Source organism: Triturus cristatus, chromosome 4_1, assembly GCF_964204655.1.
Source record: "Triturus cristatus chromosome 4_1, aTriCri1.1, whole genome shotgun sequence".
Taxonomy (NCBI): domain Eukaryota; kingdom Metazoa; phylum Chordata; class Amphibia; order Caudata; family Salamandridae; genus Triturus; species Triturus cristatus.
Window position 1 is genome coordinate 1,294,144,766 of NC_140585.1, and position 27,819 is coordinate 1,294,172,584.

The 27,819-nt window shown below is 47.3% G+C and overlaps 1 protein-coding gene across 2 annotated transcripts in view; it reads right to left on the reverse strand.

The window, feature by feature from the left end:
- Positions 1-8,478: 8,478 nt before the first annotated feature.
- Positions 8,479-27,819, reverse strand: part of RGS18 (regulator of G protein signaling 18) — a 245,221-nt gene continuing 225,880 nt past the window's right edge. For both annotated transcript variants that reach the window (XM_085654807.1, XM_085654806.1), the window contains one exon: positions 8,479-9,786. In XM_085654807.1, the coding sequence (XP_085510933.1) occupies positions 9,529-9,786 (258 nt within the window). In that variant the 3' untranslated portion in view covers positions 8,479-9,528. The remainder of the gene's footprint in view (positions 9,787-27,819) is intronic.

Here is a 27,819-nt window from a genome sequence, read left to right on the forward strand (position 1 = left end):
GCTCGCTCGCTACGCTCACAAACCACAATGCAGTACAACAATAATTCTATGCCCCGCCACTTTCAAATGTCACCAGTCGCCACTGGATATTGCAGCGTTGAATATACTCTATGCATTTAGATGGGAAACAACCTTTACACTGCGATGCCTTTACAATGCAGTTGTTACAACGACTGCGTTGCTACAACGCAATGCCATTACTACGCAAGTCATTACATCAACTTGCAGTAGATGGCGCTCCAACATAATGAATAGTATAATTTACTATTCCAACACCCTCCCTACTGTTGCCTAGGCTGGAGTTGGAATAGTAAATTATACATTCCTAATGTTACAGCGCCATCTACTGCAAGTCGATGTAATGACTTGCGTAGTAATGGCATTGCGTTGCAACAATGCTGTCGTTGTAATAACCGCGTTGTTACCTACCGCGTAGTAAAAGAATGCATTGTAACGTGCTATATTCATTTAGATCGATCAAACTCTGGTGACTGGTTGTATAGTTTTCCATAAAACTGAGAGAATTGTTCTAAAATAGCTGCGGCATTTGAATAAAGCTTCCCATCTAGTCCCTTGATGGCCTGAATTTTACCCTTACTTTGCTTTTCTGTAATTTGATATGCTAATACTCTGCCAACCCATTCTCCATATTCATACTGGAAACTCTTTTATTTGACAAATCTAGTAGCTATCTGTTCCCTCAATAGCCGTCCAGTATGGGCCCGCATCTCTAGAAGTTGAGTGAATATTTGGCATGCATCAATAGTACCCTGTGCAATTTTAAGTGCATAAAGCTGTTTCAGGTGGTGAATGGTTTGGTGTGGAGAATTAGCCTCAATGAAGGTGGCTCTATTTAGTTTGACTGTATATTGAAACGTAATACCACAAGGACATAGGCCTTTTGAGTGTTCCATATTATTGATGGAAAAGCTGAGCTTCTATTAGTAATAAAAAACTCCTTAAGAGACCCCGAAATAAGATTGGTGTAGTCCCTATTAGTCAGTAAGTGGCGAGGGAGCATGAACCTAGGAGTACTGGGCCCATTACGACTTACATCCAGGGAAAATTGTAAGTAGATCAGGTTATGGTCTGAGACTATCCTTGGTCACACTGACATTTCCATTGTTTCAAGCCACATACGCTTTATGAAAACCATATCAATTTTTGAGTTTTGTTTGTGAGGATGGGAATATTATGTATAACCAGGATCTGTTGGATATAGAGTCCGCCAACCAATACAGATGCCATACAATTTAATTAGGTCATTCAAGGAGAGCCAAATTCTGCGTTTCCACACAGTGGCCCTACGATTAGTAAAATCTATGCCGTAATTTAGTACGTAATTAAAGTCCCCCATTCAAACCAATTCCCCTGCCCAGCTCAATAATTCAGGAGACTGTATCGAATATTTCGGGATCCTCAGTATTTGGTCCATAAACAACACATAATACAAATTTTACAGAATATAAAAGCAGCTGTACTAAAATCCATCTCCCCCTAGAGTCTGCTGCAGTCTTTAATACCTTGCCCTGAAACCTTTTAGAAGAGAGCATCGCCACGCCTCGATTGGCTGTAGACTGTGTTGTGCAGGCAATTGTATTGTACCCTAGATCCTTAAGTAGGGCCCTATCTTTGTATGCCAAGTGGGTCTCTGTTAAAGCCAGCAAATGAGGTTTATAATGTGCAAGTTGTTGTTTTGATCGTGCATTAATCCCTGACACATTCCAACACATACATTTAATCTTCGCCATCTTAGCCATCTAAAAGAAATAATGTGAACCCCAGATATACAAAAAACAAAATGTAAATCCTGTTTGAATTCCACCTATTATGACCTATTTCTCCCACCCCCACCCTGTGCATGTGGGTTTATTAGCCTGAATATACTGGATAGAATCAACCGTGGCACTAATTTGGAGGCCAATGCCCACTGCAAACACCACCCTTCACAAACCCCCCCATCCCCTTGTGCCTTAGGTAGGAATCACCCATTCTAGAGCCATTGATGGAGAGCAGCCCAGTAGAGCCCCCCATCCAATCCACCCGAGACCCCCACCCACCCATATAGAAAATTTCGTAGTTTGGAGAGTAGCAGAATAGTAGAGCGGCATAAACCAGAAAAAAAGAGAAGGCAAAATAGAGAAGCAAAGTTTAAGTGCTGTTATAGCATATTATAACATATTATCATTTCATACATTATTTGGTAGTGACATATGAGTGTTCGCCCCTTTGACCCAGGCTAAGGAGTGGGCCGCATCCTCTTCCGAGAAACACATACGGGACCGACCATCTTTCATAATGTTGAGACGGGCAGGTTCCTGCAAAAAGGCTTGAACGCCTGCTACTTTAAATGAATCAATAAACTGCTGAAGCTTCCATCTCTGGTCCATTGTGGATCTACATAGGTCAGAGCAAGCAACAATAGACAAATTATCAATTACCACTGGTGACGTAGGTCGAGCAGTAAGAGAGATAGCTTGTCTGAGGAGGAAGTTCCCAATGTATATCAACATAGGTCAGAGTTGTGTTGTTTTGGCACCCGAGACATTACAATTGAGAGGAAGTCGATGTGCGTGTTGTATTTGTGAATCCCAATCCCAATCACTTAGATCAGGAAAAGCCTTCATGAACAATTGAACCATATATTGTCGAGGATCAGAGCTGTCTTTGTCTTTAGGTATCCCCAAAATTCTCAGATTGTTCCGCCTATGTCGATTTTTCATGTCCTCCATCTTAGCTTGAAGAGATTTCAGTTGGCCCTCATGCTTCTAGATAGACTTAGCTGTTGTCATTGCTAGTTCCTCATTACGAGCGATCTTCTCCTGCAAGTCTGCGGCATCGCTGTGAGGTTGCTAATCTGACCGGAAACCTCTTTAAGTGACTTTTGCATCTGTAAGTTATCTGCTCTTGTCTGGGTGTAATAAGCTTGTGTCTTGGCCTGTTGAGATTGTAGGACCGATATAATTGATCTTAGATATGGCTCTTATAGACCCTCCTCCATATGCCCCCCCTTAGTCATAAGCAGAGCAGATTGATCCGATAGATTTCCCGAAGAAGACCTGAAGAAGAACCGGAGATCGGAGTGGAGCATATATGCAGGGAGTGTGGAACCAGTGGTGCTTGTTGCTGAGAGCAGTGTTTTTCCACTTCTGCCCTAGGGAGCGTAACAGACAGCCGGAATATAATCGATTTGACTTCTCCCCTGGAAGTTACTCATTTCCTCAGCGGACTACTCTTGGCGTCCTGTTCGCCTGGTTTGCCATGTTGACACTGTCTCGCTGGTTTACATACTTGATGTACCGTGGCAGTAAGCTGATCCGTGGACTTTTCCTTTTTTCCCTGGACAGTCTTGCTTTGTCCTGATCAATAGAGGACGGACCCCCTAGAGCCAGAGTCACCACTCCTTGTACAATAGGCAAAACATTGTCCACAGGCTAAACAGGTGGCGCAGTTGTGGTCTGAGAGCAGTCATGAGCAAGTAAGTGGTCACTTGCAGCCACATCTTTTAAGATCACCCCTGGCTTACAATTGCCACTTAGCATTCCAGGATTAGATTCGGCCGGTGAGTCCTCATCTAGGAACATGGCTTGGCAAATCTGCATAATTGTTACTTTTCCAGGACAGATGTGACATATAAAGGACAGTGCTTACATTTATAGGTTGTGGGTTGTTCTACACAGCCTCTGCGAAAGCATCTTGAGTTGTTGGCACAGAGCTGCCCCCAGGTAATTTATCAGCCGATGTCAAAGTTGGAATTAATGGAACCAGTTCTGAGAGTGGTATGGCCTCCAGCGGCCGCTTAATAGTGCAGGGTACTTGCTCAATAGTACCAGGTGCTTGCTCATGGTCCTGACACTGCTCCTGCAGCTGGGAGGAGGGGGGTGGAGAGGTGGTAGGCACAATAGTTGGAGCTGCTGCCACCATTAAAATTTCCGCCAACTGGGATTCTTCCCCTGGTACCAGTTCCTTAGAGACAGCTTCAACAAGGTGTCGGGTTGTGCCGGTCCTTAGCAGCTTCAGGATAGGGTGACCCACTTGTGAGACTGTCGAGGCAACAGGTGTGGATGCACCAGTTGTTGCCATATCTGCTTCTGGTCCATGCTCTGCATGGGTCTATATTGCCCTAGGGCTCCACGTGCCCCTTATAAGCCATTGGCATTTGGGGGAGACATTGCAGGGTCCTCGCAGATAAGATTTGGCCAAAATACCTGACTGTACAGAACCAGGTATGTATGGCTCAAAAGTATGCCTCCCACACAGGTGTTACATCAGAAAATGTGAGCACCAGGAATGTTAGCTCCTGCTGAAGACTTGCCAAGAAAGAGAACCCAAGAAGCAGCAGGAAAGCAGGAGAGCAGCACACTGAACAAACACCCAGGAGGCAACAGGAGGACCATAGTATTTCTTAACTACTCACATTAGTGGTATGCCTCCCAAAAAGCTGGGTGTCAAGGAAGGTGAATGCGAGAAATGTTAGCTCCTACTACACACTTGCTGAAGGAAAGAAAGGAAAAGGACCCAGGAAGCAGCAAGGAACCAGCAAGGGAGCGGCACACTGAAAAAAGCACTGGGGGAGCAACAGGAGAGATCAGTATTCATGAACTAACCAGGATCTCTCTAGCTGCACCGAATCATTGTCATATCACAGCATTCTCATGGAATTAGCTCCACCCAAAGTCAAGGAGGCATCTGTCTCTCAGCGAAAGCACAGTAGCAGCTCAGCTTTTTCTGTGTTCAGTCGCTTAGCTTGGGGGAAACCCGGAGTGGAGTGGGCCCCTTGTCAGGTGACGCCCTTTTGTTTCTATTGATAACATGCTGGAAAAGTTTGATGTATTAGTACAAATGAAATTGAACTGCCTGAGTGCAGATTGTCACTGAACTTTGGGGTGTTGCTGGCTCCTCTGGCTGATGGTGATTTTATAGTTAACAAGCCTAAGCCCACGAAAGGGAATTATCAACAGTCCAACATTGCTTGCCCCAACACTTCCACCAATACGGTTGCCTTTGACGAGCCTGATTGTGGTAATCACTCGACTCCACAGCCTGTTCCTGCTTCTGCTACAGTCGCTAAGTGCAAAAGAGAGCTGGGAAAGTTAGCAGCTGTAAAGAGGAAACAGCCCCCTTGTGCTACCACTAATAAAAGCCAACTACTTTTCCTGGGTACTTCTCAGCCACAACCTCAATTAACCCCCTTTATACAGTCCTCAAGTTGTGAGACTGGTGTCACTTCATCTCTTGATACCCCCTACTTGAAGCACTTTATACTAAAGTTAGTAAACTTTTTAAAAACAAACTCAAGCCCTTGATCAAGCCTTTGGATCGCCTTGAGGGCTGCATTGGTAGTGTCTCCATCCATTCTCCCCCAATGCACACCAGCAACAATAGCAGGGGCCCATGAGATATCGGACAGGCTCTGTCACCTCTCTTTAGCGGGGGTCCATCTCAACAGGGAATAAGTCCAAGGGGGGATGCAACTGTGAATGCAAGAAATGCAGTGCAATTTGGGTCACAGAAATCTGGTTTGCTGGCCCAGCTGAATGCCGCAGGAAAAGGTGCGTCAGCTACTGTTCCTATAAACGCCCAGAGGGATTTATAACCCTGCAGAAATTCTGACGGCCAAGACCAGCATGGAACCTGCCACAAGTCAACCAAAGACTTACTGGACTTGCCCCTAGCAGTTTTCCCCAATTTGTTTGTTTTCACAGAAGTGCCAACTTTGAGGGACTCTCAAAGTGAATCATGTGGGGAGCCACAGAAAAAATGTGTTAACTTGCTTAGCAAGCACAAACATTTTAATCCTTTGAGCACTAGTGACATTTTAATGGGGCGGAGGGTGGGATGAGTGGGTCATTTAAACAAAGATATTGATTGAGACTGTATTGTTGTCAGTTTCGTATGCCATTAAGCATTAGAAATATATTGAGGCAGCAAGAGGTTATTGGTTGTAACAACATTCACATTTGCTCTCTCCCTCTAGGCTATTTCTATAAACCAGTAACATTAAGAGCCACGCTTAGCTCATTCAACTTCGCACATCATAATAGGTTCTCTACCCTTCGATGGCTTTGATGGCTTTGATGGGCTGGATTGCCCGAGGTCCAATCCAGTAGACAGGTTTGGATCAGCACCTATTGCACCTGAAAGAGAGCCCCTATCCAATACTTTCCTTGTCTGGGGAATGTCTTATGCCATGTCGACTCTACGCCTAAGTTAGAACGTGGCTTGGCTGGTTAGAACCAGATTGGCTATCTTTCATTAGACAATACAACATTTTAATGTTTCAGGAGACATGGGCGACACATAAAATATCTATTGATGGTTTTGTGTGTCACAATATCATTTCCCATTCTATTTAACTATATCACCTCCTTACAAAGCACTGTTGGTGCATGTGGGCAACTAGCAGCTTTCTATATAGGAGGTGAATTCAAAGCTAGGCTTACTCCAAAGGCCAACTCTTCGTGCACGCCTAGCATTGTTACTACAAATAATTGCACCCATGCCCAGAATAGAATTGACACCAGAGGCTTAGAGCTGTTGTTCTATTTGACATCTTATGACTTGGATATTGTCATGAATACTGCTGTCCAAAGTGAAGTATTGTTATCCACTTACAGGGACAGAGGCTGTGCATCCACAATTGATTACTTTTCAATATCATCCAATTTAGAGGAATTACCACTGTATGTCAAATTTGTTTAATCAAATTATGAGGATCGTGTCCCCCAAGCCTAATTATAGAGGAGAATGTGGAGCAAGGAGTCTTGAACTGTCCACTGATGGCTTAAGAGTAAAATAGAGAGCAGTTGCACCTGCCCTCTTGTTCTATAAAGTGATCAAGGAGAAATTAGACCTGGTCATGGCTTGCCTAACTGAGAACAATACTGCATACCCATCAGTTGAGGCATTTACTCAGCTCTGCTCTAATATTAGGAAAGAGCTAATGAGACCCTCACGTCAAACTGTCAACAGGCCCAGATGGTTTAGTCCCGAATTCTTTGTTGCCAACCACACACGGCCCTTATGGACAACCCTAGGAATACCCTGGAGGTGGCACTTTTATGCAAGAAAGACAAAGAGGTCACCACAGCAAGGAAGAAGGAAGCAGTGAACCATCAATAGGGATCACAAGTTCTGGTGGCAAAGAAAAAGAACAGTAAACTCTTTTGGCTGCTGTGAAAGATATGTGACACAAAAATCATGTATCAACTCCAAATAGCCTAGTGAGGCTTGGGAGACACACTTTACTAACATCTATGCGGCCATGTCAGCACAAAGTGAACTCCCTTGGCTCCCATCCACATGGCTGTGCACCTGACCATGGGTGAGGTTGAAGACACTATAAGCCAGAGCCTTGGGAGCAAGTGGCTCAATTGAGGTAACAATACATCTTATTATCATAACCCTGAAGTCTGAGCTCTGCTGTTATTGAATGTTTTCAACAGTCTGGCCCATTCTCCTTTACCAAGCACATTGACAATCTCTGCTATAGGCCTTATTTTTAAAAAGGGTGACCGGTCGCAGCCTGGCTGCTACAGGCCCATTTCCTTGATAGAGACCACATAAAAAATTATAGCAAGGGACTTACATAATAGGATAAAGGAAAGGGCAGAGGAGAAGTCCATCCTATATCCTTGTCAATGAGGTTTTAGGAACAAGGTCGGCACCGTCGAGCAGTGCCTTGATCTCTATCTAATTATTGGGAAATATACCCTAGTCCAGCACTCCCTGCTATATATAGTGTTTATAGATTTGACCTCAGCTTTTGACTGCATCAGTCACTAAAAGCTGTGGTCAAACCTTTTAGCATGTGAGATGGACGAAGCCCTGGTTCACTTTTTAGCTTATTAGCAAAGGGACATGAAGGCCTGAATTAGAATAAACATTCAGGGGAGGTTTCTACAGATATTGGCATTTTTCTGGGTGCTTAAGCTCCACTTTTATTTATTTTTTATATTAATAATCTCCACCTTTTTTACTACCACCCTGATGTTCCTAAAGTTAAAGGCTCTTTGTTACAATCCTTGCTGTATGCAGATGACGCTGTGTTGATAAATGGCACACCTAGGGCTCTGCGTCTTTTAGTTTAAGGATTTTTGGATTTCATGGCCATGCTAGAACTACGTACTTATTTTGCAAAATCCTATACTTTGGCCTGTGGCCCGAGGAAGTACAATTTGTCCTCTCTTATTATTGGCAATAATAGCTTAAAATGCACAAGCACTTTCTCTTACCTAAGTCTAGTCTTTGCTGCCAATAGATCTTGGACGGCGCATATTGCCCACTGTAGGAATGCATTTTCCAAGGCGATTGGCTTATTGTTTAGCCTACCGCAAACTAGGAGGGGGGCCGCTCTCATGCCCCTTCTGAAAATGTTCACAATGCAATGTCTTCCAATGGCTACAAGTGGGGCTGAGGTATTGTGCATTACCAAATGTAACACTATCCAGGCAGAAGAAAATAGATTTTGCTGTAGGATTTTGACGACTCCCATTTCCTCTCCACATTTTATTTGTCACAGCAAATTGAATATACCCCTTATAGAAGATTACATTACTGCCCACCCTACCTTGCTATGGTTAGCAGTTTGGAAAAACAAGGACGCAAGCCTTACAAGAGATATTATCATGGATTGACTTAGCTGCAATAAAGGCAGGAACATTCCATGGTATGCAGGGGTGGAAACTTGTTTGCCTAAGATTGGTTACCAGCATCTTTTTAAGAACCCTGGGGGTAATCATGCTACCAGTAAAAAGCCGTTACAGCTACCTCTGTTAAGAATTGTCATGACGTAAGATTGGCCACAGAGATCAGGAAGATGAGTGTGACAGTATATTGGAATTTTAAAACAGACAGCTTAATTGCAAGGTACCTTAGTAAACCACTGGACCGCTGGGAGTTCAGCTTATTGTTTCACTTTAAGGCTGGCAAAAGTCAAATATGTGTTGTGCCTCCTCTCAGGCTTTCTTTCAAATCTTGATTCTTTGCCATGTCCGTGTAATGTGAGCTCGGGTCAATCCACACTTTTATTTTTGGGGGATTTTTATTCTATGCACATACACATGGCTCATTTTGCTCACCATATTTAAGAGGAGCAACATTACAGACTTTAGGGCAGCATTTAGTATGCTGCTTCAGCTCCATGATGATGAGTCCATTGGTCGCACAGGTGCTTTCCTGAGAACTGGTTGTCGAGCCCGTATTTTGATGAATACTGACTATATCTGAATATATAATCATGCAGTATTGTCTCATGCATGGTTGATATGACATGGCATTTAACTATGTATTGCTATGAATTATTTTAATTATTTATATGTTATATTGTACAATTTTTGTGTGTTTTTATTGTGTATGTTTGAACTTTTGTGGATACTTGTGTACCCAAAAAAAGATGAATTAAACTGAATAGTGAGAAAGACTTTTAGCCATTCTCCATGGCAACTAATTACTTATTCATGTATTAGACCATTATAATTGCAATTTTTTTCAGTATGGTGGGCAATTGTCTGAGCACAATAGATTACCCTATAGCCATACTGCATGATTTGCCTTTACGTCTTGAAAGTCGTTGTAAGTGAAGGAGCGAGACCGCCGTCTCACATATGGCCTGCCACTAGGTCGACCCATTGCCAGTTCGGAGAAAATGTCTGATTTTAGAAAGCGTGGGTAGCTGTCCTTCTCCATCAGTCTGTATATTGTTGCCTGTGCTGAGTCAAAGCTGAAAAGTGCAGGTTGCAGAATATTCTTGCTGGTGGCTTGCTTGGTGTTAAAGTCGAGGTTGACCTGGGAAGAGATAAACAGATATGTCAAGAGGTCATTGCTAAAAAAGACTGTCAAATAGGAAAATCAAATTTAAAATTACAGCAATACACAAGGGGATTCCTTCTTATTCAAGAATGATAAATTTGGGCCCAAATTGAATATGTTGTAGCTTGAGCTGACACTCACAAGGGGAAAGCTAGAACATTTAGGGTCAAATGTATGGCCAAGTCACGCAGTGCATCGCAGCGCAGCGCAGCAAGTCACCTTGTTGTGAAGCACTACATGAGGGAAAGGTCAGAAATGTGCTGTATTTAAGTCAACATTGTGCATTCCTGCCGTTTCTTGGCGCTGTCTCCATTTTGGCTGCTTAGAGCTAAAACAGGCCCCCATGCACCATGATGCAAGGTGGCCTGTGGTTTAAGGAGGATTGTTTTTGTGCAGAAAGGGGCATCTTCCTAAACAAAACCAATCCCCTGAGGCTTTCTATTTGTGCTGCAGAATGCATCACTCATAGAAAGAGGAAAAAACAAGGAGAAATAAACATATTTCTCCTTCTTACTCTTCGCCTGGGGAGGCCTAGGTTTTTGACGCATTCCTAGGTCTAGCACTTCTACCACTTCTGGTAAGTCTGCCATACAGCAATTTGCACTGCGTTACATTACTCGAGATTCAAGGTGGCATTGTGTGGCTTCATAAATCCAATTTTCCCATTTTCAATTTACGTCACTCTTTCACCACGTTGCGTGGTGTTAGAGGGACCAATAGGGGCTTGTAAATATGTCCCTTAGTTTGGAGGTACATCAGCTAACATTATAGCACAAACCCAGTCATCGGTAGTGAAGGACACCAGGTAGTGCTTAATTTATAAAGGAATAAGTACAGAAAACTAAAGGTTTGCTCAGAAGCCTGCAGCCGTCGCTAGCAAAGATTGGGGTGCTGAATACCCAACTGTGTAGTCTGTATACAACATCTTGCTTCGTTAATGCACCGCCAGTCACTCCTTGCTTCATTAGCTCACTCTTGGAGTTTCTTTTTCAATCCTACTTTCTCCTTTTGTCACTGTTTTTCTCCTTCTTTTCCTCTTGTGTGTTTTTCGCTCTCCTGGTCTATATCAAATTATATTGAGGAAGAACCAGTGACGGTCCTCACTCAATACGGAACTAAACACTGACGATTGTGAAATTTGCCATACATAAATAGTTAATTCCAACACAAAAGAAAGGAGAACTACAATTATTCGTCATACTCCCTCACACACTCGTTCAAATCCTATATTCAAAACCAAAACTTCAAAAAATGACAAGTAGGTAAGCAACCGATAAAGTGATTTTAAAAACTCCAACTTGAGTTAAAAGTGTTACGAAGTATTTTTTCCAGCAGTACACAAGATCTTCTAACAGTATTGGTTTTTCTCCCAATTTTACCTCATCGCAATTTGTTCTTCAAAGTAGTGCAATTGTTTTTTTTCCTTTACAAGGCAACCAGTCTATCCGTCTCGAAATATGCCATTAATTACACACTTTAAAACTATGGAAGATATGGACATCAATTCACAAAAATGTCAGGGGTTGTAGAAGTGACAACACACAACCTTTGACCTGAATGACAAAAGAAATGACGAACAATGGCCTTTGACCCTGAATATCCACAGGAAGTGATGACCCTTACCCAAATCATATCAAAATACGCGGCATCACTAAATTTCCATATTAACTGCATGGCTAATGTAATGACCCAACACTAATGTTTATTATAGGTACATATATTAGGATGCTGACCTGTTCTTTGAAAGTGGTGGGGCACAACACTAATGTCTATTATAGGTGCATTTATTAGGATGCTGACCTGTTCTTTGAAAGTGGTGTGGCATAATACTATACTTGCTTTAAATTGGGATGAGTGAAATGATTGCGCTACACCTCTTTCTAAAATAGGTTTGGGGGGTTTCTCCCGCCCAGGAAAATGTGGAAAAAATGGGATCAAATAGTACATTATAACTTAACATACATTTGCTCTGAAAATGCACTTCTTAAACAAGTCATTTTATAGTGGGCCAAGCAAACAAATCCTGACAAACCCCTGGAGTTGACCCCTTATTTTTCAAAATGTGTTTTGGGTGCCCCTATTTGACAAAAATTACCACAACTGGAACACTGGCAACATTCTGTCGTGGATGCTCCACGTATGCCATGGATGTCCCTTCATGCCAAAAAATAAACAAAATTTGCCAATCACAGAATTTTGCAAATTATACCATTCATATACTATGGGTGGTCCTTAGGTCAAAATGTACTTCTAGTATGTTTGCGCCAGTATTTTGTTATGGGTTGCCCCTCCCATATGCAACTCTTGAGCTCACAAAAATGTCCTCCAAATTGCTTGATTGCTTGTGCCAGCATTTTGCGATGGGTGCCAAGAATCTCCTTAAGATTCTCCTAAGTGCTAGAGGGTGTGGATACCAGCCAAAATGGCAGCTACATAACCATGAGTTCCTCGACCGACCCTCAAATTGTCTGTCAATATCCATAGCTGTGACCCCCCCCCAGGACACAAACCTTTATTACTTGCCTCCTCCCAGGGGTTGGCAACAGTGGTCGGCTTTTAAGTGCGGGACGTGGTGACTACATTTACCTGCCACGACATGTGGTGGGCCGCATTGGACTTAGTGGCTTCTGAGGTGGAGCTCCTGAGAGGGGCTGCTCGACGGTGCTCCCGCGATGTGCTGGGCCACCAGTCTCCAGAGACATTGCTTCAGCTCAGCAAGACTTTCTGCGAGCCTTCCGGAGGAGTTGTAGATGATGCCCCACCTTGCCATCGCCCCGAGAAGAGCTGGAGAGGGCAGCACTATGATTATCGGGTCGATCCCTTTGCGAGCAGCGGTAAGGGGGCTTTCTTCCCCAAGGACAGCGGTAGTGACTGTGCCTGGTTGGTGGTGCTCCAGAGAAGGGTCGCTAGGGCAGACTATACCTCTGTGGCATGTTTGAGCAGCCGGGCCCCAGAGACATGACTTTGGCCTTGCCGACTGCCTCCGAGCCTTCAGTAAAAGATGAAGGTGCGGCTCTGTCTTGCCATTGTGCCCGGCGTAGCCGCAGATGGCCGAACTGTAATTACAGAGATGACAGCTGGCAAGCGGCAATAAAAAGGCATTCTTCCCCAAGGCCAACAGCGATGACTATGTCTGCTTGGGTTGAGCAGTTGAGGACTTTATCAGGGGCCTTGACTGAGAATACTTGCAACCCTGTTAAGTGTCGGTGCAGGCAGTGTGTGTTGGCTACCTCCCGGTAGCACAGGGACATGCCTGGGGGCCCCCAGCAGGACAGGAAAGACAATGCCGTTTCTTCAAGAGAAGAGACCACTTTGAGGGGTAGCAGTGTGATCTGCCATAATAGTTGCTGCTGGGAGGGTATGGTGGCTGCCTCATCACGCCATGTCCTGAGAGACATGCACTTACCCTTGTGCAGGCTGTCCTTCTGCCCGATACTTGCTGCATAGGTGAAACCTGCTCCTCCATTTTCCCTGCTGTGCATTTAGTGAGTATTACACCTCTGCATCCATCTTCGACAGGACATGTGTGCCAGGGGCACTCGCTGCAAGTACTTCAGTAGCCTTCGCCTGCCAGTGGTGTGGTCTCGCCATGATTCTGTTTGTGCTGAGTTGAGGAACATATCCATGTACGGCCCTTCGTCATAGTGCTCACTGATAGGTGCCAGGCATTATCGCACTTCGGCGAGGCTAACCTACAGTCACCTCTCAGATACTGTTATCTGAAGCCCTAGTAGTAGTGCGGTTTGCTAATCTGGCCACATTTCTCCAGGCTGCCTCACTGTTGCTTGAGTGATCCGCCTGGGCTAATATTACTCGCACTGCACTTCGGAGAAAGGCCCTGCTGCCTCTTGCACCTTGGTGTGCCTAATGAGCTGCGGACCCCCACTGTGGCCAGCCTAAGGGACTGCTGTGATCATTTGGCATTAAGGGATGTGGACAGTAGCGCCTCGGAGGGCCCGGGGTGTGTGGAAGGTGACTGCGGCCGCCCCCAGGAGGACTTACTGCCCTGTGGTCACCACTAGCTCTCCATGACAGGGTGTCCCATGGAAGGAGTGGGTGGCTCCCTGGGGCAAACTCTGTTGCCTGAACCACTGGTGGTGGCCCGGTCCAGGGGACGTTCAATAAATTCACCAAGCCCGCCACAGACAGAAAAGATTGCTAGATGAAACCCTGCCTCAGGGCTCAGATCAGTCGGAACCTACGGCGGCAATATTGCAATCAATGCATGAGTCCCGTTCTTCCCTCGAGAGTAAGATGGGAAACTGAGTTCCAATGTCTCCTTGCCCTAACAGGATCTCCATAACATGGTAGAGAGAGTCACCAAGGCCAAAGTTCGGCTGAATGATGTTGAAGACATCCCACTACATCTTTTCGGACTGAATTGGCAATGATTCGGAAGTGAGCATGGCTTTTGGAGTCCAGGGCTGAGGTCCCTGAGGGCAGGTCCAGAGGCAACAATATCCATATAGTAGGGGGCCACCGAGGGTATGGAAAGGCCTTGGCCCACGACATTCATTACAGAACAGCTTCACTCATGAGTCCCTCGGGATTCACTGTCGACCTGCTTTGTGGTGGAGAGGGCACACAGGCTACTGGTGGGGAGGCCTGACTCGAGGGCTCCTCCTGAATCAATCAGTGCCAGGCTTCTTAACTTTTTCAACAGAGACACAATTCCTCGTGAGGCCAAAAAGAAAGGAGAACTGCTCTGTGGGGGACACCATGTTATGCTCTTCCCAGACTATACACTGATGGTGCAACAGCAGGGATGCACTTACCAAGCAGTTAAGGAGAAAAGCTTGCTCTATGCAAATTACCTATATGCTGCAAAGCCAAGCAAGCCTCAAGGTAATTTATTATGAGCATATATTGTTCTTTGATACCCTGGAGGGCGCCTGGGCTTGGGTCCTGTACCGGAGGGCTGTGAAAAGTCCTCAACACCTAGCAGAGACTCAAAGGCTGTTGCTTGTAGACCGCAGCCTAGGTGTCACAGGAAAGCCAGAGAGCTCCACAGATTGGAGGACACAACTTCTTACCACCTGTGCCGGCTGCATTTGGCCCCGGCCTCTGGGTCCCAAGACCAGCAGGGGAGGAGGTAGTGAATGCTCCCACTAGATGTAAAATGGGCTTTCTTCTGGATGGTCACAAAGTATTGCTATAGCCTTTTAAAATAAGGGTCGGAGGAGCTCAGCCCACTGACAATTTGTGTTTTATTGGGGAGTTATGTTTTTGCTTTAAGGGCGACAAATGCTTAAAGGGGGACTGCAGGGTAGTTGAGTGCGTAGGGGCCTGGTGGCTGCCTGTTACAGCATTTCGAGCAGTAAGTTGGGGTGTTCAGCTGCTTCTTAGTCAGTTGTAAGGGTTTTATGTCTGGGACCATGCTAGTTTGCTTTTGGTAAGAGTTTACACACACATTTTGGCTCCCTGGGGCTACCGTCAATTGCATGTCATGTAGGGGAAAATAGATTGTTACTACGTGAATGGTCTAAGCAGCAAAATCAAGCAGCAGCAGTCATAGCATATGTTAGCATATGTTAAAAGGCATAGCCCCACTGCCACCTTCATTCATGAGACACACCTCCTGGCGACTAAGTGCTCTTTTCTAGGGCGATACAGGTACACCCAAGTTTACCATTCAGGATACATGAGAGGGTCCAGCGGGGTGGCCATTTTCCTGAAATGCACCTTCCCATTGGTGGTCCACGAGGTGCAAAATGATCAGCATGGGCGATTTGCATTGTTGCATCGGATATTGAATGGTGTGGCATGGACGGTGGGGAGCATGTATGCACCAACACATTGCTGGGAGTGACTCTGGAAGCAGTGGTAGGGGTTTTAATGGAGGCTGTCCCTGGGTTCACATTACAGGGGTGAGATTTCAATGCTCTATTGGTCCAGGTGATGGATACAACATCCACTCTGGGAGCCCCCTGGACTACCTGGATCACATCCTGAGCGGACACTTTGGACTTAGTAGATGCTCGAATTTCAGCATTGTACCAAGCAGCCATAAACTTATCACTGCCCCCCGCACAACACCTCAAGACTGGACTATTTCCTTCTCCCCTCCTTAGATATTGGGGTTGTTGGACAATCCTGCATTCTGCCCTAAGAATTATGAGACCACTTTCAGGTGCTGTTGACAGTGGGTGGGGTGACCAAGGCGAGAGGGAGCTGGGGTGGCTGAACCCGTGGTGGTTATGGGATGAAGTCTTCATGGAATAAATTAGGGATACTATAACGGACTATTTTGAGTTCAACAATGGTTCCATAACCTCTCCAGTGATGCTGTGAGAGGAATTTATGTTCCTTTGAGGCCGGGCATTTTCATGTATGGGGGGCCGAATAAGGCATAGACAGACCTGTTGCACTTAGAGAATGAGATTAGAGATCTCGAAGGTGCCACTGGAGCTCTACTTGCACAGGTAAAGCAGCACAGGCTGTCACAGGTACAACTGGATCTCCACCATAACTTGCTGGATTTCACAAAATTGAGTCGGCTCCATATCCTGGACCGGGTCTACGAGATGGGGTACAAGGGGGGCAAGTTGATTTACTGGTTGGCGACGGCTTACCGTCCTGGCACCATGATCACTGATTTGAGGTCAGCAGAGGGTGAGATCATAACTGGGGTGGCTGGCCTGGCACGAGGTTCTGCTTCCCATTTCCAAAACCTCTATGTAGCTCAGGAGCCCTGTTGGACTTGGCCCTTTTTGCAGGGTCATCCCTAAACTTTTTGCCTTCCTCCTGCATTTTTTCTGACCTGTTGTTGGCTGTTTTATGACTCTGGGCACTTTACCACTGCTGTTCAGTGCTAAAGTGCATATGCTCTCCCCATTGTAAAATGTATAGGTTGGTTGGATTCCATGATTGGCTTATTTGGTTTACTATCAGACCCCAGTAAAGTGCACCAGGAGTGCCCAGGGCTTGTAAATACAAATGCCGCTGGTGAGCTCGCAGCACTGGTTGTGCCACCCACAGAAGCGGCCTGGTAAAATGTGTCAAGGTCTGCCATCGCAGAACCTGCGTGCAGTCTGGTACTGTCATGCTGACTGAGCAAGTGCACCTACTTGCCAGTCCCTAAACCTTCCCTTTACTTCATATGAGTCACCCCTATGGTAGGCCCAAGGGCAGGGTGCATTGTAAGCATAAGGTAGGACAAGCCCTGATGTGTGTGGCATGTCCTAATAGTGAATTACACCCATTTTCGTTTTTCACTATTGTAAGGCTACCTGCTCTCATAGGCCAGAATGGGCTGCTGGAATTATTACACTCTATAATCCCAACAGACTCAGAGAGCATGGTAGAAAGTCAAGTTTAGTATGCCTGATCTCAGAATAATAAAATACTTCTTTCAGTAAAGTTTATTTTAATATTCTGCGTTTGCAAATGCCACTTTTAGAAAGTTGGCATTTGCTTGCCAAAGCATTTCAGCCCGCCTCTGTGTGGTGTGTATCTGCTGTCTGGCTTGTGTGAGTGACAGGGCTGGGGAAAACCAGATGGGCAGGGCTAGGTAGCCTGGTGGTGAATAGGAAGATTGACAGATAGATGGGTGGGAGGAGTACACCTGGACTCTGAATAGGGCTGTGCTCTGCCACCAAAATGCTGGCTCCGCCCCCTGTGGAGCATCTGATGGCTCTGCCCTGCACCCTGAAAGAAGCAGCCTGCATCATGTCAACAAAGTGCTCAGAAACCGGACTGAACCAGGCGCAGGTCCCCTGGCCTGGAATAACAAAAGAAATGGTGTATAAAAGAAGGAGCCCTGCTCCTAAGAAATCAGATCTGCTTTGAACCAAGAAGAATCTCTGCCTGAGGAGGAGGCACCAGGAAAGCTGTACGGAGGAAGACTGTCCCTATCCTGGGGGACTGGCCTGCAGTGGTGACCTTGCTGCCAAAGGAGAGAAGAAGAACCCTTTACTAAGACTTGCTCCATTTTTATTTCAAAAACTTTGTGCTTTCAAAACAATCTCCAAGGGCCTGGAAGCGAGCTTGCCCCCTGAACTGAGCCCCAGGACCATTGGGCTCATCCTGACCTTCGCCTGCCTACTGCTGGACTGTGGTGTTCCTTCCCTCGACGGAGCCGTGACTCTGATGCTCTTCAGCCCCTCCTTGGGCCGTGACCGGGCTGCTTGGCCGTCCCTGCCTTGAGAAGAGCCTCGGCCGCTCTCTCTACGCCGTGCTGGGCTGCCCCCGTCACCTCGCCTGCTGGAGGCGCGCTGTGCACCTTCACCCCTCCCGCCGGAATCTGCGCTGTGAGCACTCCAAAAGCCTCGGACGGCCCGGACATGGAAAACGTACCCGGCTGCCCCGCTCTGCTCACCTGCCCACCTGGACACACCACTCCCCCTGTAAGCCTAAAGGACCAGATCCCCCCATAAAGCTTGGGAGCCCCGGATGCTGCCTCGCCCTTCTGAAGAGCCGCTGGATGCCCCACACCCGCCTTTACAAAGAAACAAGGTACTGTGACACACAAACTCGACCGCGAGCTCACATCGGATCCAGGGTCCGCAACGTTTGTTTTCCCTGTCGTCCTACACGTTCCACCAGGTCACCGCACCAGCGCGAAGCGCGCCAAGACCCACAGTTCACCTTGTTGCCCCGCACTAAAGAACTTTCTGCAATATTAGATATCGTGGCCCAACCTTTCAAACGCTACTGGGTCGTGTAATAAGTCTGCATAAAAGATATATATGTAAAAGCCTTATTTTTATATAAAAACCTGCCTGGTGTCCGTTTGTGGTGCATGCAATGTATTTGCTGTGTGTATAATTGCAAATGCTTAACTGTGTACGCCCTGAAGTTTAGCCTTGATTGCTCGCGCCACTCACCTAGAGGGTGAGCAGGGGTTATTCTAAAGAGCCATCCTTCGCCCTGACTAGAAGTAAAGGGTCCCTGCTTGTCGCTGGTACTTACCTGCGCCAACCAGAGCCCCCTCAATTCTAACATTGGAGGCAGCGGTGAGGATTTTCGAATTTGCATTTGTAGTTTGTATACAGTAAATCATTGATCGCCACATAGTGAGTGCAGACCAGTAACGCAGCCACAATATTATTGATTTTTTTTGTTTTGCCAAGAATCTCCATTTTTGAGAAACCATGCCTGGTTCACTCCCTGCAGGAAGGACAGCCTCTATAGTCTCTGGAATGGATGATATGGAATGGGAAGAAGAGAGATTAGAGAGATACACCAAGGCCCAGCTGAAGTGCTTCTGCAGGAAATTCTAAGTCCCCACTGTTGGATGCAAGCTCAAAGTAGATCTTTGCAAGGTGCTGAGGGCCTGGATGGAGTCAAGAAAAGACTCTGATGAGGTGGAGGAAATTGAGCGGGCAGAGAGCATCGCTCTCTTGGGCAGAGGCCTGTTGCCATAGGAGTTGGCCGACAGGAAGGAAACCAGAGCTCATGAGACAGAGATGGCGAAACTAAATGGACAACTGGAGCTGGAAAGCAAAAAGCTGGCTCTGGAAGAAAAGAAAATGCAAATGGAGCATGACTTGATAATGAGGAAGTTTGATATGGAGCTCGAGAGGCTTGAGGCCATGAGTGTCTCAGCCCAGCAACAAGAAAGGTGTGTAGCTCAGAGATTGAGCTTTGCTGAGTGGGAGGAGGAATCCAGCTCAGATGGTGGCAGCAATATTGAATTTTCAAGTGCTGAGAGAGCAGTACACACACCCAGAGACATGGCACCTGACTTGAAGGAGGGGGTTAACATACACCAGGAGGTTCAAGGACATGAGGTAGCTCCAGTAGTGCGCAGTGTCCCTGAGAGGAATAGGGTAACTGGCGCAGGGATTCATGGTCCTAGTGGTGGGAGGGACACTCTACTGACTCTAGATGAGAGGTGCAGGGAGAGGAGTTCCCCCATAATTGAAGTCCTGGTATGTGAGTGTGAAGATCGCCCAGAAGAGTGTGGGTTGTGTGACAGATACTGTCTTGCCAGCCTCAGGGGAGGGGTGTAGGGTACGTGTGTGAGGCACTGTATGGTGAGGTGAAGGATAGTTTGGTTAACCCTGATAGGGGGCTGTGTGACCCAATTGTGGGAGAGCATATTGTAAGTCCCTGTTTTCCAGAGCTATGCCAACACCTGTGGGAGAGTGAGTTCTCTGACCGCAGGGAGCTCACATTGGAGGCAGACCTTTTGGTGGAGTCCAGAGGGTCTGGAAAAGCATTGGGGAGTGATCCCAATAGGAGTGGTTCAGGTATCTTCACACCCAGTGTGGTGGAAGTGGCTCAGAGTAGCCCAACTAGGTCCTGTTGTAGTGAGAGGAGTGTAGGGCCTCACGTCCTGTCTTTAAGGGGAAGGAGTGAGAATGGGTTATGCCCCGGTAGTGCCCAACCTCAGTCTCAGAACTTGGATGGTTCTTTAAGGGAACACCAGGTGGGGAGCCTAGTCTGTTCTGAGGGGCTGCCCGTTGTGCGGGATCCCCTAGTGTCTGGTGAACGGGGAGTGTCTGTAAGCAGGCCTCCATCAGTTCTGGTGTCTGGCAGTACCGCTCCAGTTGGGAGGGTGCAGAAGTCCAGATTGAGGGGTGAGGGGGGGAAAGAGTCCCCAGTGGGAGAACCAGTGGGTCAGGGTCCAGCCAGAAGGGCTGCGTCACCAGTGAATGACCATGGTGACACCACTCTGTCCTGGGGATCTTCATGCACTGTCATATGGACAGGGGTCGGGAGATCTGCGCCAGGCAGACTGTCACACGACATATGAGTTATGTGTCACCCTCAGGGGGGGCATGCGTGCTCCCCGGGAAGTCCTGGTGCGCCAGGTGTGCGTTCAACCGCATGGGTTGGTCCCAGGGTTGGGAAGCCAGGTTCAGGTGTTGTCTGACCTGGAGGGTGGGACAATTGTAATCTGTGTCCTGACCCATGTTGCTTCTAAGGGTACCACTCCAGTTGGGAGGGTACAGCCATCTGGAAGGGGGTGCAGTGGGAGGGAGTCCTCGCCTCTGACCCCGGCTCAACTGAAGGGTTTAGACCCTAGGTTGGAGGGCCAGGTTCAGGGTGTCCCCCCTGACCTGGACGCCCAGTTGCAGGATAGAACCCCTGAACTGGTGGGCGAATTGCACAGGACACCTGCCACAGGTGCCCTGGCAATTCTGGAAGGGGGTACCACTCCAAGTGGGAGGGTACAGAGCCCCAAAGAGGAGGACCGGGTGTGGGAGAGGCCACCCCAGTCTTTGGTCCAGCCACCGGGTACAGGCCTGGGGCTGGTGGGTCGGTGCCAGGATGTCATACCTGACCTGACAGGAGGGAGAATGGACAAAGATTGCCAAGCACCTGCGGCTACTGCCCCCCGCTCCCTGGCGCCACAGAGGTTTGAGATCCCTGAGAGGCATAAGGCCTGGGTCTCATCACTGACTACTGTCAGTGGCCACTGTGGCATTTTGCTGTCTGTATGTTGGGACACACCTGTGAGCCAGTTAAGGTTAGGTGCTGCACAGGTGGTGTCCACAGGTGAGGAGAAGGGTTCCCCTTGGATTGGCTTGGTAGGCCCTGAGAGTATGGACAGAGGGAGTCCAATAGGTTCAGATTGTCGTAGAACTGGAGTCTGCCCCTGCAGTTGCGGGCCAGGTCCTCGTTCTATCGCCCCAAGCAGGGAAGACCATCATGGTGGTGATTGGTCTGCCCTGCATTTTGGCTGGAAGGGGGTAGTGTTGGACTTGGCCCTTTTTGCAGGGTCATTCCTAAACTTTTTGCCTTCCTCCTGCATTTTTTCTGACCTGTTGTTTGCTGTTTTATGACTCTGGGCACTTTACCACTGCTGTTCAGTGCTAAAGTGCATATGCTCTCCCCATTGTAAAATGTATATGTTGGTTGGATTCCATGATTGGCTTATTTGGTTTACTATCAGACCCCAGTAAAGTGCACCAGGAGTGACGTCAAAGGCTTGATGCGATGTTTCAGATTCACGCAGGCGATGAATGGTTCATTGATAAACCCCTTTACGATGCAGGCACTGTGTTGTCATGAAGCCGCTCAGTCTGTCTAGGCGATGTTGTCGATCTTATCCTGCATCGGTGTCAAAGGACAATGCATTAGTACCAATCGCGCAAAGACGTCACTACGTCGATATTGTTGGTTCTGTACAGCAGAAGACACTTTTCAGAAACCCAGGACTGGATTTGCACCACTTGGCTCATCAGGACTCACAGGTGGCAGAGTCCAGGTGCTGTTGCAGGGTTGAAGGAAGTCTTTGATGGCCCTGATACTTCAGAACAGGGGGTAAGACAACAAGCCCATGGAGTCACTCTGGGTTCAAGGGAGACAGGCCAGGTGTTTGTCCTCAACAGGGCAAATATCAGCAGGAAGCAGGGCAGCAGAGCTAAGCAGACAATAAGTTCTTCCAGAGCATCAGTCAAGCAGAGTGACCATCGTTGTAGCACAGCAGTATTTCCTCCTGGCAAAGTTCTTCAGAGTACTGTTTGCTAGGATCAGAGTCCCAGTACTAATACCCAGTTGTGCCTTTGAAGATGGGGTGACTTCAAACAAGCACTTGAAGTGTACAGGTCCCCCTTCCTTCCCAGCTCTGGCTCCAGACTGTTAGTAGGAGGTAATAAGCCCTTTATGTGGGAAACAGGACACTGCTTATTCAGGTGTAAGTGTAGTCTAAAGGGAATGTACAGATCTGCGACCCACTCAATTTCACTTTATTCGGTTAGTGGCAGGGAAACCTGCCCTGGCTTTCTCGGTGGAAGAGGTTAGGAAAGGTATTGTTGGCCTGTCTAAGAACAAAGCACCGGGTCATGATGGTATTTTACCGGATCTTTATAAATCTGATTTGGGTACCTGTCGTCACAGCTGTTATTAATGCTGTGATAAAAACTGGTCCTCCTGGCACTTAGGCTACCTCCACTATTGTGCCAGTTTTCAAAAAGGGTAATCGAGATAGCACCTATTATTATAGACCAATTTCTTTGTTGGACTCGGTTGTCAAGGTGGTGGGTCTTGTCCTCCTAGACAGGTTAACCAGCTGGGCAGAGGATAGTGATATTCAACCCAATGTCCAGTGTGGTTTTTGTCCGGGACGGTCAACCGTGGCCCAGTGTCCTAACTTTTTTTTTATCCTTAACAAATACACAGTTGCCCACCCCATTACCATTAATCTGGCCTTCATGGGTCTGTCATCCGCATTTGATCGCGTGAACAGAGTTAAGCTCTGGCAGACTATGCTGTTCATTGGGGTAGATGGTGATATCGTCCATTTTCTGTAGGACCTCCACAGTGACACCAACACCAAGGTTCGATACTCACAAGACCGCAAGGTCTTCCATCAGTTCTCTTTAAAAAGAGGAATACGTCAAGGGTGCATCTTAGCCCCTTTTCTGTTTAACTTATATATTAACAAACTGGAGACGGTTTTATTGGAGACTAAGGAAGATTAGAACATTGGAATGTTGGAAGCTCCATTGAAAACAATGGAGTGCTCCGGGCTTATAATGGCTGGTATAAGCCCGGAGCACCAACATTCCAATGTGTCTTTCTGTCTAGTGGCAGAATGTTCTAATAGCCTTATAGCCCTTCGTAGCAAGGCTATACCAGCTTTTAAAGTCCCTCAGCTTTGTTAAAGTCCCTCGCCTTCGGCTCGGGCCTTTAACGCTGCAGCGGGCCTTTAATAGCCGGTATAGCCGGCAACGGCGGGTTATAGGGCTATATTATCCTTAGGTGGGTGGGTGTGGTCTGCCGATTTTTACAGTTTTATTGTATGCAGATGATGCGGTCTTCATGGCCCGGACCGCAAGAGTGTTGCAATCACTGCTCAGCTCTTTTTCCTTATTCATGGAGGATTTGGACTTGTCAATAAATGATTACAAATCCTACGTGATGCAGATGGGACCTCGCACAAGAAAGCATTATCAGTTAATGGTTGGATCTGCACTGGTTTCCCTCACAGACGTCTTTTCTTATCTTGGGGTCCTGATAGACGATAAGATGAAATGGGGGCCACTAAAACAGAGACAGAGGGGGGATCTGGTGTATGCTAACATGGCCATCTTTAACTGTAACTTAAGATTAGGAAGGAGACCGATTGTTGCACGCTTGAAGATATACAAGGCCAAATGTATTACTAAAGTCTCCTATGGCAGTACAATCTGGGGCTATGTTGCCATGGATGAACTACAAGTGTCTGAGAATAACTTCTTGAAACGTCTTTTATGTGTGCCCCAGAGAACCTCAAACTTAGAGGCTCATGAAGAGCTGGTTTGTCCTATCTTTCCGATCTATGGTCCCCTCGCCTCCTAATATTGTGGTTGAAGCTTTGGCTGAATCAAGGATCAATCTGAAGTAAACTAGTCCTGATGGAGTGTACAGCTCTTGCCTATGTCCATCATATTCCATGGCTTAGTTACATAAAGAGTTGCCTTGAGAGGCTGGGAACAGCTGAACTATTCTCCAACCTAGATTCAGTGAATTAGAATTACTCCAGGTTGGGTAAGGGAGACCTTTTTTAGTCGGAGGACTATAGATAGGGAAGAGTACAAGTTGAGGAAACCTAGGGGTCTATTATGATGCAGGGCGGATCGCCACCGCCTGCATGGCAGTGGCGATCCACCCTACATCATACACCACCCGCCACCCATTTCCCCCCGCCATATTAGTATGGTGGGGGGGACCCCGGGGGACGGAAAGACCGTCCGCCGGTTTTCTGCCGATCGACCAGTCGACCGGGCGGAAAAGGGGCTGGATATGGTGGCTGTGTTTGCTAGGCCCCACCATCCATATTAGCATGGGCAGCGGTGCAGGGCTTTCCATGGCGGAGACCCCGCCATGGAAAGCCATGCAGATTTTGCTTACGGGGGCCCGTTGCGGGCCCCCAGGGTATTAGGGGTGTGGGAGATGCACATGGGGGGTACCTCCTACATTGTCACGGACAAAGTGGCAGGCACCCCGCGGTACCTGTCACCTTTTGCATGACAATGCACAGCGTGCATTCCCAGTATTGTGGCGGGTGGTGCTGTGAGCACCGCCCGCCAAAATGCTGGGAATGGAGGATGCCACCGCCACAGTGGCATCCTAATTGCCAGTGCGGGACCACCGCACCACTGGCGGCCGGTCCCTGCACCGCTAGGGTGGTGATCCTAATCGGCCACCTAGTGTCCACAGATTTGTTATCTTGAAAACTGTGCAATCAACTGAATCATATCTCCTAGGGCCCCCTAGTAATTACGATCATTTTCTATTGATCAGGTGTACTCCCGTTCTTTTTTAATGATTTATTATATACTCACTTTCTTCATACACAACCTTTTTTATATAGCGTATATGAGACTTTTAAGTAGGAGCTGTTAATCGTGTCACTTTTCTGTATAATGCATTGTTTTAGGTCACTCTTGTGTAATGTACTGTTTTCGATTACTTTTATGAATTTATATAAAAAGCTGAATAAAGTGAAATTGATTGATTGATTGACTGCCACCCACTGCAGGCATGTATTGGAGACAGGCTGCAAGGCACACAGAGCAGTAAGAGCAGAGACATGTCTACTTTCTAAAAGTGGCATTTCTAAAATAATTATGTTAACCCCTTCGATGCTCATGACGGAATGGTTCCGTCATGAGCATCGGTGCTCCTGTGCTCATGACGGAACCATTCCGTCATGAGGACAGGGGCACGAAATCCCTCTGATGCAGACAGCAGAGGGATATCTTTTTCTCCCCCAAACCCTCGGGAGCTGGGTAAGAGCTTCCTCAGCTCCCGAGGCCCCCCCAGCCATTTCTATGAACAGAACACAATAAACTAAACTAAAATGAACCTTTAGCCTAATTTCATTTTCACTTTCTACATGCTCAGGGGACTATCTCAGCCCCCTGACCATGTAGAAAGATGGGAGAGGTATCATTGGCAAGGGGAGACTCTTCCCTTTCCAATGGTACCCCTACCCAGTGGATGCCTGCTTCCCTCCAGGAGGGCTATCCCCAAGCAGGGATTCACCCCTAGACACAAGGGAGGGGAGAACGGCCCCTTGGGCAAGGGCCTTTGCTCCTCCAGCTAAAATTGAGCATATTCAGTCTTTCTGCCCCCCCACTGGGTGGCAGATGGGGGCAGTAGCCCCCAATATGCCCCCCGGGGGGCAGAAAGACCACTTGACACCAGGGATTTTTTTATTGGCCCATATAATTAGGATGGGGGCTGCCCAAAATGGGCACGCCAATGCCCCCACCCCCTGCCACCATTGCAGCCCCCAATCTGCCCACCTCGGGAGGGCAGAAAGCCCACTTGACGCCAGGGATTTTTTGTTTCCCTATGTTTTTAGGGTGGGGGCTGCCCAATTTGGGTATGCCAATGCCCCCACCCCTCCTCCCACAAAATTCCAGTCTTTCTGCCCCCCTGGGGGTGCATATGTGGGCAGTAGCCCCAATCTGCCCCCCCGGGGGGGCAGAAAGCCCACTAGAAACCAGGGATTATTTTTGCTATGTAAATTAGGGGTGGGGGCTGCCCATTATGGGCACGCCAAAGCCCCCAACACCCCCTGCACAATAACAGTCTTTCTGCCCCCCCTGTGTGCAGATGGGGGCTGTAGCCCCCAATCTGCCCCCCCTGGGGGGCAGAATGCCCACTAGACACCAGGTTTTTTTTTTACAATTAATTTAGGGGTGGGGGCTGTCAAAGATGGGCATGCCAATGGCCCCCTCAAAAAAATTTTCGTCTTTCTTCCCCCCTGGGGAGCAGATGGGGAAGGAAGCCCCCAATCTGCCCCATGTGGGGACAGAAAGCACCCTAGACACCAGGGATTATTTTTTATATAGGCCGGGGTAGGGGCTGCCCAGAATAGGCATGCAAATGCCCCCACCCTATCCCCCAAATAAAACTAAAGACTTGCTGCCCCTCCAGGAGGACGATGGGGGCAATAGCCCCTTACCTGCCCCTGGGGGGAGCAGAAAGCCCAATAAGCGCCAGGGATTTTTTTTTATATAGGTAGGGGTGGGGGTTGCCCAGAATGTGCATATCAAGGCCCCCACCCCCCAAAATAATTATAGTCTTTCTGCCCCCCTCTGGGAGGCAGATTGGGCAATAGCCCCTTATCTGCCCCCCCCCCCGGGATGGGACAGAAAGCCCACTAGCCACCAGGGATTTTTTTTAAGTTTGAGGTGGGGGTTGCCCAGAATGGGCATGCCAATAGCTCCACACCCCCAAATAAGATGCCACAGCCTTTCTGCCCTCCCCGGAGGAAGATGGGGGCAGTAGCCCCTGATCTGTCCCCTGGGGGGAAGAAAGTGCACTAGGCGCCAGCGATTATGCTGGCTTTTCTATTAGTAGGGGTGGGGGCTTCCCAGAATGGGCATCCCAATGCCCCCACCCCCCCACCCTCCCAAAAGAATAGCCACAGTCTTTCTGCCCCCCTTGGGGGCATATCGGGGCAAACTCCCCCTCCCCCAATTCCCCCCCAGGACGGCAGAAAGCCCACTAGGCACCACCTTTTTTTTGGATAAGAGTGCAATCTGAAACTCAGATTGCAGGTGGGGGCTCCTGTTCTCATAACACTACTAGAGAGTGTTTTATCATAGGCTTCAACTTACATTTTTCCAAGTTGTAGTTGAAGAAATGCAAACATGATGTTGACTTTTAGAATTATCTTTTTCGTTTATTCTCCATGAATTTCAAAAGTTCCGAAACATTTCCAAAATAACAGTATCCAGTATTATACATCCATGTATTCTACCCAATGCATTTCGGATCTTTTCATCAGACCCTTCATCAGGGGTCATGGAAAACTGTAAACAGAAACAAGCCGGTGAGGCTGTTAAACCTAGTCGTTTTAAACATTATAAATGATAATGCAACAACTTTAAATGATTAAAAATCACAAGATACTATGACCGAGAGCATGAACATCACTTGTGTTTTTATTATCTTTTAGATTTCTGCAAGTTAATTTCATGCTTCATGTTGTGATTTTTAATCATTTAAAGTTGTTGCATTATCATTTATAATGTTTAAAACGACTAGGTTTAACAGCCTCCCCGGCTTGTTTCTGTTTACAGTTTTCCATGACCCCTGACGAAGGGTCTGATGAAAAGA